This window comes from Arvicanthis niloticus, chromosome 1, assembly GCF_011762505.2.
Source record: "Arvicanthis niloticus isolate mArvNil1 chromosome 1, mArvNil1.pat.X, whole genome shotgun sequence".
Taxonomy (NCBI): Eukaryota; Metazoa; Chordata; class Mammalia; order Rodentia; family Muridae; genus Arvicanthis; species Arvicanthis niloticus.
Genome location: NC_047658.1, coordinates 44,236,940 through 44,253,997, shown reverse-complemented (window position 1 = coordinate 44,253,997; position 17,058 = coordinate 44,236,940). Strand labels below are relative to the sequence as shown.

Below are 17,058 nucleotides of genomic sequence, written 5' to 3'. Positions count from 1 at the left end.
TTGGGGAAATGAAATAACTCGTAAGAGTACTCAACAGCAAGGAGTTGGGGAGGGTAAATTGATCATTCTCTATGAGATGTAATATTTGTTTATTCATTTGCTTGCTTATTTTTCCATTAATTTATTCACTTTACATCTGGATTGCAGTACCCTTCTTCTCCCAGTCCACCCCCCCCCCAATAATCCTTATCACATACCTCCTCCTCTTCTCGTCTGATAAGGAAGGAAGTTTCTCTTGGTACCAACCTACCATGGTTCATCAAATTACTGCAGGACTAGGCACATCCTCTTCCACTGAGGCCAAACAAGGCAGCCCAGGTTGAGGAATGGGATCCACAGGCAGGCAACAGAGTCAGGGACAGCCCTTGCTTCAGTCGTAGGGGGACCTGCATGAAGACCAAGCTGCACATCTGGTACATATGTGTGTGTAGTGGGGGTAGGTCCAGCCCATATATGCTCTTTGGTTGGTTGTTCAATCTCTGGGAGGCTCAAAGCATCCAGGTTAGTTGACTTTGTTGGTCTTCTTGTGGAATCTGTCCTCTTTGGGTTCCTCAGTCCTTCCCCCAACTCTTCCATAATACTCCCCAAGTTCCACTGAGTGTTTAGCTGTGCATCTCTTTCCATTAGCTGCTGGGGAGAGTCTCTTAGAGAGTGAGGGAGTCAGGACAGTTATGCTAAACTCCTGTCTGTAAGAATAACAGAGTACTGATAGTGTCAAAGACTGGCTTTTGCCCATGGAATGAGTCTCAAGTTGGGCCAGCTATTGGTTGGCCATTGCTTCAGTCTCTGCTCTATCTTTATCCCTGTACTTCTTGTAGGCAGGGCAGATTTGGGGTAGAAAATATTGTGAGTGGGTTGGTGTTCTTATCCCTCTAGTAGGAGCCCTGCCTGGCTACAGGAGGTGACCACTTCAGGCTCCATATCCCCCACTGCTAGGAGTCTCAGCTAGAGTCACCCTTATAGACTCCTTGGAGACTCCCTAACCCCAGGTCTCTGGCATGTCCTAGAGATACTCCCCTCCCCCACAGCTGCAGTTTACTGTCTGGGCTTTCTCTCCCCAGGTCTCTTGATTGCAGTTTCCTTTCTTCCTCCACCTCAGATGACTATTTTATTTTCCCTCCTTGCTGATATTCTAGGAGGTGTAGTCTGGGTGATATTCTAGGAGGTGTAATCTTAAAGTGTTCTCTATTGTAGCCAGTCAAAGGAAAAACATTCTAACTCCTCTTCATGGAGTTCTGACTTAAAAATTAGGCATGGCTGAGGATCAAGTATGAAGTTTGAAACACTGCTGAATTATTTAGCTAAAATAATTTTATTCTTTCTTCATCCTTTATAAGTATTCCTTTTCAAATCCAATTTTGTTCACATTTAGCTCGTAGATGTTATCTTCTAGCAAGATGTGATTGATAATGACAGGTCTTTGGCTACTATTTTGTCCGTGCTGAGTTAAACACCATGGTCAGCTGTTAAACAGTATGCATATTTGAAAATTCTTCTGATCATCCTTTTTTTCCATGAAGAAGGTTGATAAAATCTTTCCTGTATTGCCTCCGAAGATTATTTCCATGAATCTTGTTAATACCTATATCTCTAAATGTCTAAGTCCCATCTATAACGACATAGTATTTGCCTATAACTTGTACATACTCTTCCCTGTATTTTGTTGTCCACTCCACCAAAGTGTGATACATGGACATGCACACAATGTACCCAAGTACTTGATTGACAGTGTCTTTTTATGCCATGTAGTTGTTATTGGGTTACACAAATTCTTCAAGTGATTTTGTTTTCCACTGCAGGCTTCAGCTCCATTGACTGATCTATATGCTGTACAGTCTGGGACCACTCAACAATGTCCTCACCAAATCTCATACCCCATGACTTGGATCTCATTTCTTTTATTTTTTCCATCTTTGCTAACAGTATTTACAGCAGATAAATCTTTGTTTGTATCATTTCAGTTAAAAATAAAGTCTAAAGTTAGGACTAGTATTTACTGGGTCAAGACACATCTTCCAGGTCTAGGTATGTGATCCCAAAATAGTGTGCATGATGTATAATAGCACAGAGACATTTCTTTTCATTCACTACCTCCTTATGTTACTGTCTAATTGACATCCATGGTGGTGACTCCAGTTACTGTCTTTTGTTGGGTCATTGCATATTATAAAATATTTGCCTACATTACTCAGCATGCTTCTATAATCAATCCTGGAAACTACAGAGCTAATGTTTTTATTATGAAGATTTCATTGTCAAAAGTCTTGAGCCCAGGAGGATTAAGTGATGTGCCTGAAATCACACAGTTAATATGTTATGGACATAGAATGGCATCCCAGGCGTGCCTGCACCTTTGCTATTGGCCTATTACCCCATAAAGTTGACCAAGAGTCTATGATGTCCTCTTTCTACTTGGTCTCAAATAATAGATAATTTAGTAGAATATCTCAAATCATTGAACCTAAGATACCTTAAAAATAAGCTATGCTTCTGAAGCATGCAAGCTGAATACCTTGTGATTTTTATTCCAAGTTTTTCAAACATAGTCAGTCTCACTGCATTGTGGACTACTTCTGCCTTTATGGGTGCATCTGAGCTGCTGTGCAGGTCTGTAATCTCCTCAGTGACTAAGAATGCAGTGTTTTGATCGGCTGTGATATTATCCCTGCCTTGCTGTTCGTTGTAAAGGCTCCAGATGCGCACACTATATATAATTAACAATAGAAGATACATCTTTTCTCAATACGTCTTTGTCTCCCTTCATCACTTTGCCTTGTCTGTTTTCTTTTGCCAAAAAGCCCATGCTACAATTAAATGTCTTTAGAATAACACAGTGAGAGTATTTTAGTTTAAAGGAACGCTGGGGGGAATTTTAGTTCCAAACAGGAAGCTTGCTGTGGGGGTAGAGGGAAGAAAGGCAGAGTGCAGCTTTGACTTGAAGGAAAGGGGAGCACTACTGAGATCCTTCCCCAGCCCAACCACCAAGCCACCATTTACCCATGAACAATGGCTGGATCCCATTTGCAAAGCAGATGTAAATCTGACCCCCCAAAGAAAGGACTGGAGGTTGTCATTGTGTCAGGTACAATGCCATGCAGGAAGTCTAGTCCTTAGATGAAAGCAAAGTCATATTTAATGAACAAAGGGAAACATCAAACCTTTTATGTGATGGGGACTGTTGAACTTGGCTTCTGAGTAGGAGCCATTCAGAGCACAACTAAGCTGAGAATTCATTCAGCATCATTGGGACAGGCGGGCCTTCAGATACCATCCTTGTTAAACAAGCACCCTGTGGCAAAACTTCAGAAGACCACCTAGTCTTTCTGCTTCTAAAACTCAACATGAAAAAAAGGGTTGACATTTGGTGAAAAGACTATAGCTTATGAGATCTGGATAAGGCAGAGCAACCCCAAGGAAAGAGTAGAAGACAAAGGAAGGTTGGGCGGAATCTTTCTCTGAAGAGGAAACCATGTTCTGGGCATGCCCAGGAACTCCAGATGCACAGCCAAAGATTGACAGAGGCTGCAAGGGTCACTTGGCAACTTGAACATTGAACCTCATTCTAATTACCACTGTCGCCATCCTAAGTTAGTGTGGACTCTGTTGCCTGGACAAACACATGTGCCAGCGTTGTGGTCCATAAATGAAGTTAGTCACTGCAGTGAGATAATTTTCCAATAATAACTTTTCACAGTTTCTGCCAGCAACGTGCAATCAACATGTCAAGTTCTGTTCTGCAGTGAGAGAAAAGGATCCTGTGAAAATGAATAAATGGAGAGCTCTTGCTGCAGTTTCTTTCTACCCACCAAAGCTCCCACCCTCCTCTCCCCACAGCTATGTTTGGTCCAGAGCATCCAAGCAGGGACTTGTTTTGACTAGTAGAGTCCTTTTCCCATCTGGGACATTTGTTTCCATAGCAGAGGAGGCTCTTAATCAGTGGTTACCAAAAGAACCAATGAGTTCCCCCGTTTTAGTGTGTGTTTCTGCAGCTCTGCTGCTGACACTGTAATGGGATTTTCACAGCTGAAGAAGGCAGATCCCTCATCCCACAGCACGACGACCCTCCATCTTTTCAGAAAAAAAGTTATTGTGAATGATGCCACATGACAGAAACTTGTGCACAACTGGACAGTGATTGGTTTCACACTAATTTTTAGTTGTGAATATCTCTCCTCCCCCCACTCAGGCATGTTTTCAAAGATAGATGGTAGACAGGTAGGTAGAGAAAATGAGAGAGAGAGAGAGAGAGAGAGAGAGAGAGAGAGAGAGAGAGAGAGAGAGAGAGAGTTAGATTAATGATAGATAAATAGAGATTGGTAGGTAGATATGGATGATAAACACGTATTTTTGTTTTGCAGGCATAAATAAATTTACTAAGAAGCTTCGAAATCCTTATTCAATCGACAATAATGAGCTTCTAGACTTTCTCTCCAGGGTGCCCTCTGACATTCAGAAGGTATGTGATGATAGTTCACTACCCGCAGGGGTACCAACACTGAGTTCTTGCCAGCCCTAGAGAACTGGAAGGGCACATGGCTGTGCTTGTGTGAGTAATTGAGATAAATAATCAGAAAATCTCTAAAGAGTTCTTTCCGGGAGGTGGGGGAATAAAACTAGCCCTTCGTCTAAAGCATATAATGACTGAGGAAATTTATCCTGTAAAAGAGCTACTTCGGAATGGCTGGAACTCATACCGAGCAGCTCTGGGGCTGTGAAGTGGGTCCCGTTTTGATTACTTTCCTCCCTGAAGAGAAAGAGATGAGCTCAGAGGAGTTTCCTAGGCTCAGAAAAGGAGGGGCACTGCTTATTCTCTCAGCTCTCCAGATGGCAGGCATTTTAGGAAGTAGGAGACAAGAGGATTATTCTTCTTATTCCTCCTTTGCCCCAATTATCTCTTCAGCCTCTCCTCTATCCTCTTTCCTCGGAAGACTTTGGAATGCCAAGGAGGACAAAGCCTCTACTTTCTCTGATACACAGAGAGGAAGAGGTGGTGGGAAATCAAATTTGAGATCAATCACAAGTATTATTTGCAGGTAATGCCCACTCAGTCCAGCAGCGTCTCAATTTTGTGGATGCCCAGAGATTAACAAAGGCACCAATAAGAGAAAGTCCCAAAGAATGGCCCCATCCAGGGTCCTGCAGACTTGCCTGCACCAAAGCCAGAGGTGCATAGGCAGGCAATGATTTCTCTAATGGCAAAGAATGACCACTGAATGGGTAAAGGGGGGTCTCATGGCATGAAGCATCATCAAGGTAATCAAAGGCACAGTCTTTTGTTGTCTGAGAGAACCCCAAATCAAGTATCGATTTTCATCCTTGGGCCAACATAGCCTAATTGGTTTCCCAGCATCTTTGTGGATTATAGGCATATGGGCTAAAGGTCTCAAGGGCCCCTTCTTTCCACATTCTAGAGATTAAAATGTACTCTGTGATGCTTTTTCTTTAAGTTATACTTCATGACATGAACCTGCAAAACTCACTTCTCTAAAGATACATTTAGTCTCTAGCATTTACATGACATAATTGAGAAATAATAACCTGGCCTTTGTTTTGCATTTAAGATTGGCAGTTACGTTGTCTTCTCTCCTCCTTGGGGGTCGGGGGGCAGCTTTCACAAAACACCAGATGGGAGGAACTTTTGTTTGTCTGATTTTGGCTAAGTATAGTCTATTGTAGGACGAGATATGACATCCTTGGAGAATTTGGCAGAAATGCTAAAAATAGGGAGCACCTGTGACCAATAGTTAAAATAAATCCATTCTACCCTCAGCCTATCAGCCTACACATGATAGCATTATGCTTGCAATGTGCCATCACATGGGTTACAGTGCAAGTTCCCACAATATCTGTGAATAGAAATTTTCGTCAGTCCCATGGCTCCATGGTCCTGGCATCAGCCCTTGGAATGTGTCATCCAGGTATATGTGGCATAATCACAGAGAGATACATATGACAAAACATTTGAATGAGGTTCTTCCATGCATTAGCACAAGTCTCCCTAGTCCATCAAGGGTGCTTTCTAATGAGCCTGACAGTACGCCTCTGAGGACTTCACAAGGGCTCCTGTTTATCTCAGATGTTCTAGCTATTATACTACGAGTGAAATTAATTTTAAGTGACATCTATATAAGTTTGGGGCCTAGCATCAATTTCAATATTTTGTCCCCTCTTAGGTAAAATAAATGTCTGTAAGATACTGAATTTCCCCTCATCATTGTAGGTACTTTGAAATGAGTGATACTTGTTTGTTGTGTCATAACGTAAGATCAACAATCCGAATAGGCAGTTACTAGGTTGTTTATGGCTGAAAGTTGGCATAAGCAAGACTAAGATGAGGCAGCAGTGGTGAGCCTATGTAAGGCCTATAGAAACCCATGCATCTCATTAGAAAAATCTGCTTTTAATATTTTTGGTTTCAAGAAATGATGCATGACTTCTGAAACCCTTCCTGCAATTAATCCCCCCATGGCCCCATGTTTAGAAAATGATTCATTACCTTTGAACCTTCCTTCCTTTGCTTTGCTGTGTCCTTGGGGAGCCATTAACACACTCTGTGGTGATCTAGGGTTACCCAACTGCCAGCATCATGTCTGTTTGTTTTCACAGGTGCAGTATGCAGAGCTGAAGCTCTCTGGAAGCCACAGCCCACTTCGGAAGAAGAGGAGTACTGTCTAGGGTTTACACAGACTGAGGACTCCAGCATCCAATGTGCAGCCAATCAGACCTGGATCATGGTTGCTCTAGTGGTACCAATGTGTCCTGAGATGGATACTGTGTGCAGCCTTCTCATCCCTCTCTGCTCTCTTTACATACCCAGATGCAAGCACACCTGCCCACAGGTCCCTATGCATGGGTATCTCAGATGCCCAGACAACCAAACCATCAAAAGGCATCAAGTCTGAGACTGTGGGAGCCTCGTATCCATTTTTCAGACATAAAACAAGGTGTCCACATGTCTGAACACCATCCATGAGAGCAGCCAGGAGACTACTTGATTGCAGGATGATGCTGAACTTATTTCAATACCTTCAACAGATTTGCACTAAGAATCAGTTATTTCCAGTTGAGGCTGGTGGCTCACACCTGTAATCCTAACAGTGAAGAAGCCAAGGCAGGATAGTCCAAGCTCAATGCCAGCTCAGGAATTGTGCTATGTTAGCCTCCACTCTATAGTAAAAACTCTCTCTTAAAGCCAACAATCAACAGAGGTTCAGTTATTTCCAGTCTCGACCTCCCCCCCCCCCCCACACACACTTATTTCATGTTATTTTGTTTCTTCTATCTACCCTGATAATGTACACTGGAAAATGAATGCTTAGTTAGTGATTTCCAGAATTAACTCAAATATTTAGGAATCTTTCAACAGTAATTACTAAAGACATGCTTGTTTATCTATTTCTGCTGACCCCTTAGTATAAGATGCCAGTTTAAATCACATCTCAGCTGTTGTTGGCAAGGGCTATCCTTGAAGGTCCCAAGGAGTCACTCATTGAAGTCACTCTTTGGAAGAATAAGGGTTTCATGATAATATTATATTTCTGTAAGATGCCATTTCTTCCAACTTCACTTTTGCTCATGACTAAAACAAGATGTCAATGTGCATCGTTAGAGAGATGCTGGGGGTTGAGGCAGATGAACGAGCAGATTCTGGATGTATTTAGGAATATCAAGTATGAAGGGACTTACTTAGTTGAGTCTCTTATTGAAATATAATCATTTCAGTTGCCCAATGTTTTGAGCAGACATTTAAAATGTATTTTGTTGTTCAAATTTGTGTTTTATTTTTCTAATGATCAAACTAAAATTTAGACAATAAAAGCTCATTTCAAAATCCCATTCATACAAAACAACATCAAAAGTCCTCTGTAGATAGTGTTTGAACCCTGAGTACTCCACAATTCCGCAGCACCCTGCCACGTTTAAAACAATTAATTACGTGCATGTAAAAAAGTGTACAAATATCTTTGTATTAAAATGATATTTAAACTTTAAAATCTATATTTCATCAACATATACTTGCTATATGCAGGTTTGTATATGTATTGTAAAGAAAAGCTGAGGTAAAAAGACCTAATTTACTTGTGTTTAGCTCTCTTTTTTGTTTCTGCATTGTAATTTAATAATCTTCAAACTGTTTTATGAAAAAAAATGCCAAAGATTCTCAACTTTGTCATCTCATGTCTCTGTTTTACTTCATATTCTTCTTCCCGATTTCTCTGTGGCAGAGCCCGATTTCTGCATGATTTGATTTACTTCGAGTTAATGAAGCTGGCTGGAAAGGAGCCTTGACGAGATTCTAAAAGCCCCAGTAAATCTGTTAGTTGTACATACAATAGATACCCGAGAACTTCTTTGTCTAACCAGTTACTCAATCTTCTGTGTAAACAATACCTCATTGTCTTGTTCCTGTCATCCAGTTTATCATAGTCTGTCATTTAGTAATGACCCAAGGCAGACATCTATAAGCCGTCATGTGAGATATGATCAGCCATTGGAATGGAAACTTTTGGGAGCCAAATAACCCCTTATTTATTTAAATGTGGGACCCATCCTTCATGGCTGTTCTTTTCCTTTAGAATTTTTAAATGAAATAATTTCCCCAACAGGAAGGTATCATTAGTGAGACTTCTTTCCTCCCCAGCCCCAATAGAACTCACAGCATTAAATTCAGGACACAAATGCCAGCTGGAATTTGAGAGCAAGACAGGGCCAACTTTTTCTAAACTCTCTGCTGAAGACAATTGATAGTTGATGAAATCAACATTGCATGCGAGAAAATGAGTATCTGTTGGAAGTGAAATGTTAAGATTTATACAATCATAGTTGCACAGGTTTCATCCATACATGCCTTGTCTGAGCCCAGGATCTCAGAGAGAGACAAATCGCATAATCTAATACTTTATTCCATCTCAAAGAAGCACCTGTCACAGGGCTGTGGACAGAACTATTCTTCTTGTATGCATGGGACTAAACCTAGCATAAATTTCTTTTTCCTTCTTCCACCGTTTGATATACAAAAAGAAGATTTCTTCTAACCCAAGATTTTAGCAACTTCCGCAAGATATTTTTTTCTTTCTGAGAATGATCACAATCTACACTTATAGAAAGCAGTCCTTTGGCATGTCCAGATATGCCAGCATGACAGTTTGTATGCTTTGTGAAAGGTATTGAGTAAAATGCATGCTAAAAAAAACCACCACAGCTGTAAATCCGATAGCTGGTGGCCAGTCTAAAGAGAAAAGAGCCAAAGGAAAGTACAGTTCTCACACCTCTACAGAACAGTCATGAGTGTTTGGAGCCTGGTTCCCTAGTGACCCAAAATTCCTTACGTAACCATCTGGAGCCTAACTCTTAAACATTCAAAGCACTTTATAAAAAAGGTCAGTCTTTAAAATATGAGTTGTATTATAAAACTCATATTTTAAGAGACTTCTTTCCTCCCCAGCCCCAATAGAACTCACAGCATTAAATTCAGGACACAAATGCCAGCTGGAATTTGAGAGCAAGACAGGGCCAACTTTTTCTAAACTCTCTGCTGAAGACAATTGATAGTTGATGAAATCAACATTGCATGCGAGAAAATGAGTATCTCCCTGTTTAGCAAAGTACCAAGAAGTTCACCTGTCCCTTCAGATATGGGCTAACCCAGAAGTCCCATAACGAAAGGACCAAGTTCTTTCTACTTTACCTGCAATAAAATAACTTCCACCTGCTTCTGTGAGTGGCATGATTTACTGTATCTAGAAACTCACTCACTGTTTTACTGGAGTGTATTTCAATAAATTATATATTTGTGTCTTGGTAAATTATTTTATCAGTATACAACTGTCTCACATTGGTTTACACTGTCACTATTGTGTGACTAACAGGCAGGTAGTATATGCAATGTGGATACTTTGAATGAGGGTTGACTCTCATCCAAGACAAGATGCACAATGCAGATCCATCATTCAAAGCATGTGATGTGCACTTAATGATTTTGTTGAAATTAGATAACATAGCCACACTATTCAACTTCAAGATAATTAGGTGGGAATATTAAAGCCTTGTGAAGTGTTCATGGTTTCCTTCTTAGGCCCACACTCACATTTATAGCACTGTCAAAGGCTTGTCTCCTGGACTGTGGCTGGGGTCCTCTTGGATATCTTTGATTTTAGTCTTTGTGGTTTTCACTCATCTATAAACCTATACAATCTGGTAAGTCAGAGGAGGTTGTGGTATTGCTTCTATGCTGGTAGCCATGGTGCATAATACCCCATATATTATGGGAATGATGGTAATGTCATAGGGCTTGGTTAGTCTTCATATTATCTCTTACACCTGTGATGACTTAAGTAGATGCAATTCTCCTTCAAACTATTCGGAGTTCCCTTGCTCTGATGAGGTTACCATTGACTCTGTGCTATCTGAGTTTTCACCTCCTGCTGTAACATAAGATGGGTAAGGCATCAGTGAATTTGCGAGTGCTAGCCAACTCATGTCTCTCACTGAGCCACTGTCATTGTGAAGTTGCTTCATCCAATACCCCTACCTTTAAACAATGTTAGCCAATAATTTGAGATCAAGGTTTGAAGAAATGAATTCCAGAGGGGATATATATATATATATATATTATATGTCATATATCTATATCATCTATATCTATATCTATATCTATATCTATCTATCTATCTATCTATCTATCTATCTATCTATCTTCTTTATATCTACTGTAGGTCAGAGCTCCCAGAGGCCTTGACCCCACTATTCTCTACTAGACCTACCAGACTATAGGCCACTCAGAAACACGTGCCTAACAGCACAATCATGGACCATTTGTTTCTGAGTCTTTATATATGTTACTTTAACCCAGAAAGATCAATGGTGTTCATCCTGGACGATAATTACTTGCATGAAGTAGAGTGCTTACTTTGTGAATCACACACACACACACACACACACACACACACACACACATATATATATAATTTCTAGATATGTCAATGACCAACTATTCAATTATACAATGTCTTATATTTGGAGAAATTCTTTTGTGGCAATAGAAAATACAGTATTCGTGAAGTATGAAGTGATACTTTGATTCTTGTTTTCTTGTAACTTCCCAGTTAACAAATTGAACAGAGATTGATACATTCAAGCAAAACAGGCAACATTCTCTTGCTGGAGCCAGATAATAAAGAGGTACTTTCAAGCAGCTAACACACTCAGATTCCAATTTCATAAAACTCTCAATCTAGTTTCAGTGTATGGCTTAGCAACTAGGTTGTACAGAGAATTCCTCTAAGTCAGTTGTAATGTTTCTGATATAAATGAGTTGTGTTCTAGACTATTATATCATTGCACAGTGAGAGAAAATGTAAAAGTCTAATTAGGAAATTGGAGAAATTGCCATCTACTTGACTGGGAGACAGCAGGGTCAAAGATGACTATTTGATTCAAGCAAACAAAATGTTGATTTTCAAGCTTCCTCCAAGTCTAGAGAGAGAATATGGCATGGGCACAAAAGTTGACAAATAAGAGAGGTTAAAACCTGGACAGAGATACACACAGAGATAGTAAATACTATGTCAGATGCTGTATCATTTAACTGCATAATGTCCATTTATGTAAAATGGCCTTGAGCTATTTTAATGTTAATATGGGTAAAATATTCACTTTCTTGTCTCAAAAAACAAATATCAGTTTAGCAAAATGAAATTTTCAAATGTTTTTAAATTTAAGAAATTTTAAAAAGCTGAGAACTTATTTCCACAACAATCTGTGGAAATAAGTAGAGAATCAGGTATGAGAAGAAAGTGTCTGGGAGCCATGAAAACATGGAGGAGTCAGTGATGAAGTCAAGGAGCCTGAAGAGCCTCCAATGGGAGTAACAAGGAGGTCACACAATATGAATAAAGTCCTCAAAGTAGAAACACTCCATACCCAGGAGAAGCACACTTCAGGACTAATGGTCAAACTGAGTAGGCTTGCTGTTTAAAAAAAAAAACTGTATCTTGATGACAGCATTCGGACATATAATCATGAGGTGGTCAGGAGTGTAAATAGTAGGGCTGTGTGAATGGCTTATTTGGCAAAGTGCCTGCTGTGTCAGTATGAGGATCATAATTTGGATTCTCACCTCCCACATAAGAGTATGACAACCCATATACGTAAGCTTAAGACTTGGAGATAGAGACATGTGGAACCTTGGAGTTCAGGGGATAGCCAGTCCTAGGAAAAAAAAAAATGAAGTAGCACTGGATTCATTGAGAAACCTTGGTTCCAAATGTAAAGGTGGCTGCGGATAGTGAGCTAGTTCAGCATATAAAGGTGTGTGTTGCCAAGCCGGATGAGCTAAACTCAACCCTAGAACACACAATGTGGAAAGAGAAATCCATCATCCACAAATTATTCTCATCCTTCCGTATTTGTAGTGTGCCACCGCTGGGCCTACCAAGCCACACATAAAATAAATGAAATGTAGCTAAACTGTAATAGAGGCCAACAATAGAAGTTACCCAGTATTAACTCTTAACCTCCAGACACACACACACACACACACACAGAGAGAGAGAGAGAGAGAGAGAGAGAGAGAGAGAGAGAGAGAGAGAGAGAGAGAAGAAAATGAAGAGATGTGTTATTTAAAAAAAAACACAGGTATGGCCACTGAACTCACATAAGTTGAATACACAGAATAACATCTATAGAATGACATGCTCCTTTGGGGTAGGGGGTGGACCCTGGCATTCTGTAGGATAAATATAAATCTGGTTTGGATTGAAGAACAGATGTAGCACAATTGGACATCTCAGTGGAGAAGACAGAGAGAAGGGGGAAGTGATTAGAATCACGGATGATTCTATCGAGGAAAAAGTATAACTGGGTCATAAATTCTATGTCCAGCTATCTGCATCAACAACAAAAGCATTCATGTGTTTAAGCAGTATGAGCCATGCTAAGTAACTTAAAGGATCTCTGTTTGCACTTGCCCATTCAACTTATCTACACACTTTTGGAAACAGAATAGCTGAAAATACCTCCTGAAAGCATGTTGAGCAGCTGATTGATGAATCAACAAAAGCTGAAATTCTAAAGCAACCGTTTAAAACAGGCTTGTTTTGCATGGAGCTATACTCCCCTTACGTGGAACATTGGGTAATCCAGAACACACAATGTTAACACTTTAAAGAACATATCAAATGTCAGTGAAGTGCTTTAATAATAATAGACATAATAAAATTCTTTAGATTTCTCTCTAAAAAGTAAGATGGAAAAACACCAATCTTGTACAAGGCCTAGGTTTTGCATAGCTAAAGGTATAACATTGACCCAGATGTTTTAAAGAAAGTATAATCTTCATTCACAGCTTCAAGAAATGTATAAAAGGATGGAGAAGTATTCAAGGAACTCCCCGATGAGCATAGGTACAGAGTAAAAGATATAGAAGCAACTACACAGAAAATATAAGAGAAGATATATGACGGGGTTCGTACATTAGTGTGTGTACGTGTCAAAAGACTGAAAGCACTTCTGATACAAAATGCAGAAACTGATTAGCTGATTCTAAGGCTATAGGGAAACTTAGGGTCTCAAGAATAAACAGGAGAATATTGTAAAGGTAAATGGTAACAGATAATATGACATGGGCACAAAAATTGACAAAGAAGTCAAGACCTGAACACTGCTGATAGACACATAGATGGTAAACACACGTCAGAGGCTACGTCATTTCAGTGCAGAGGAAAAGTGTGTGTAAAATGGTCCTGGATTATTTTAATATTCATATGGATAAAATATTCACCACCCTCTCATAGGCAAGTATCAGTTTAACAAAATAAAAATTTCAGAAAGACACAAAAGAATATATATTTATACTTTGTAGTAAGGAAAAAGGTCAAGCTATAACCAAATTTTAATTCAGAAGGAATATAATAATGCTTTGAAGAAGACGAGAATTAAACTTTTCTTCAAAAATAATTCTAAAAATGAAAATACATATGTAAGAAATTACCTTTATGTATCTTCTATTATTTACATATGTTTAATATTATATTACCTATATTATATTTGCATATGGTCCAATAAATAATTCTTAAACCGAATATCACGAAACATCAAATATATATCTCAGAAGAAAATGTAAATAGGCACTTTCTGGGAAGTGCCTATCCAAATGTCTAAGAAGCACAAAAATTGGCCAATACTTTTAATTATCAGAAAAACATAAATTGAAATTACCAAACACAACTATATAAAAACAGCTACCGGGAATTTAGTTGATGCTACTATCTTAGAAAATTGACAATTTCTACTAAAGTTCATCACACATACCCATTCCTACAAGACCACCCTTTGGCACATAACCACAAAGGTAAGGGTATGTACAACCATTCATAATGCCAATACTTGATTTTTTTCATAAACAAGGTCTATTTATTTTATTATCCATGTTGAGGTATAAATTGTAACTGTAAATGGAGTTGGAAGAAATTTCCTGAACTGCTTTATATGTAAAAATATGAATACACTTCGTAATTTCAAGCCCAGAAGACTCAAGGAAAAAAAGATACAGAGTGTGATTTCGGTTACCTAAAGTTAAGAGGCAGACCAAACACACCCTGACGTATAAACTTGAAAAGCAGGGATGAAAGGCTAAATGACTGAGTATTGGGTATTAATCGTTCAACTATTTTGCTCTCTGTTCGAGTGTGTGCGCTCGTTTACTGAATTGTGCTGCACTGCAAACTTATGACACAATACCTGCATTTCTAGTTTTATTATGACAAAAAATTATAGGATAGAATGGTTTATCCTTACTTCTGTCCAACTGAGGCTAATCGTGAGTATTTACAACATGAAAGGGATCCAGTTGTAGCGCTTGCATTTTGAATGTATTTTCGATCACCAATGCAAATGCACATTTAGATACATTTTAATTTTCTGTGAGGGTTGAGTCACTTTAAACAACAAAGGGGGTCTCACACAGTCTTTCTGTGTTTCAATATTTAGTTCCATTACTAGCACGAATCATTTTTCATTTTTTTTTACCATAACGTTTACTAAGGTGATTTCTCCTAACTTGACACCCACTGCACACTGTAAAATTGCTTTCTGGATCAGGAGTGTCTGATGTAACTCAGTGGCATAACACATGCCTAGCAGACCTGGATCCCTGGGTTGCATGCCCAGCACTCAGCCATAAAAAAAAAAGCCACCTTGGTCTAAGGATAGAGTTCACTGGGGCTTAACATGAGCAAGCTGACATACTCCAGAAATTTTCTATTTTTACAGGTTGTAGGAATGATAACATAGAGCATGCCATCCTGGGGAGGTTATCTCTCACATATGACATACACTTCATCCTACACCCCTGCCCCCCCACACACACACCTTTCACACATTTAAGTTTGTCCAGCAACAAAGCTGTAAAATGTGAATACCTAAATAAGACTACGTTTTTTTCTCTTGTATTAAAAAATAATAAATAACAAAGGACAAATAGGCAGACCCACACCCATATAAACACACACGACACACATTTGTTTTTACATATAGACTCATCGTTTTTCTAATATTGCATATATCTAAAAAACGAACCCCAGACTACAAGCTAAAATATCAGGGGTCTAAGTTTTCAGCAGAAATACTCAATTTGCCTTTTACTGCCTTCCAAACCTTGCTGGCAGCTCAACCTCACTAGGCACTCAATGCCAGAAGGCAACGCATCATTATTCCAGCCAGCTTCTCTTTCTCTCTCTGAGATGACTTTATTATGATATTCTTTATGCCTGACAAATCCGGAGATGTTAGCTTTTCATTCACTTAACTCATTGGGATACAATCTTGTCTCACGTGTTCGCATTATTACATCAAAACAACTGGTTCAAGAAATAAAAATCACACAACATTTGCTTAACTGCATGACAGAGAAAGTGAGCATCCACTCCATAATGTCAGTTATAAGCTAAACACTGCGAAATATTGGTCTTTACATTATTCATTTAACCCCTTCCTCCCGAGAGCAAGTGGAATACTCTTTGCACTGCCAAGTGAGCTCATTGGTGGCTGAGCTCCGTGTAGTTTATTCTTGCTGCATGTTGGGCTCAGGCCAGGTCTACACAGGAGGGCTTTTCAGTGGGATCTGGTATAACAAACAGAAGATGGTATCCATGGATGTTTGGCACACGAGTTCTCTGTGCAGGCAGAATACCTCAGTGCCAGTGTTGTCTCAGGCCCCCAGAGCCCTTGGATGCGCTTATTGTCACCCTCAGGGGCAGTAAGCTTTGAACATAAGGACGCTGGCTACACATAAAGTCTTAAATAAGAATCTTTCTCCCATCACTTTCTCATCTTGTGTATGTAAGTGCATGTATGTATGTATACATGTATGTATGTATATGCATACATGTATACATACATACATGCACTTACATATGTCTCTGTCCTTGTCTGTCTCTGTCTTTCTCTACCCTGTACACTAGGCTTGTTGGTGTGTGAGTTTCCAAGGATTCTTCTGTCTCTCTACCATCCCATCAGAGTCTGTAACATAGATGTGCATGGGTGCATGTGCATGTAAAAAGCATACCTATGTTTCATGCCCTGCCTTCCCAATCATTAATAATGACGTTAGATAAAGTCAGCGCATAACCTCAACAAACCTTTCTTTGAATAGATTTATTAGCATTCATTTGTAATACCACCTTTCAGATATGAATCGTTTTCAGCCTATCAGCCTCTCTTTTTTGGTCAATAAGAGTTTTAAAGGGAAGTGACATCTCTAAATCATCTTCATGTGAAATAACACAGACCTGATGGCTTTAGTAACTCCCTCCTCACCCCACTGGCCTCGAGCTTTGGGTTCATAATTTCTTTCTGTATGTGTGTAGTGTGTGAGTGCATGTATATGTGACCATGTGTGTGTAGGTGTGTGGAGGTGCCAAGTGCAAGTGTGGATATCAGAGGATTGGTTCTCACCCTTCACCAAGCATAAACAAGCTAGCTGGCCTGTGTACACCTGTGGATTCCCTGTTCTCTGTATCACATCTCACCACATAAGTGATGAAATTCAAGACTTATGCT

The 17,058-nt window shown here is 39.5% G+C and overlaps 1 protein-coding gene across 4 annotated transcripts in view; it reads left to right on the top strand.

Moving 5' to 3' along the window:
- The window catches only part of Mctp2 (multiple C2 and transmembrane domain containing 2), a 219,887-nt gene extending 210,081 nt beyond the window's left edge, over positions 1-9,806 (top strand). For all 4 annotated transcript variants that reach the window (XM_076935826.1, XM_034495257.2, XM_076935828.1 and 1 more), the window contains 2 exons: positions 4,359-4,456; positions 6,607-9,806. In XM_076935826.1, coding sequence (XP_076791941.1) covers positions 4,359-4,456; positions 6,607-6,675 — 167 coding nt within the window. In that variant the 3' untranslated portion in view covers positions 6,676-9,806. The remainder of the gene's footprint in view (positions 1-4,358; positions 4,457-6,606) is intronic.
- Positions 9,807-17,058: the final 7,252 nt, after the last annotated feature.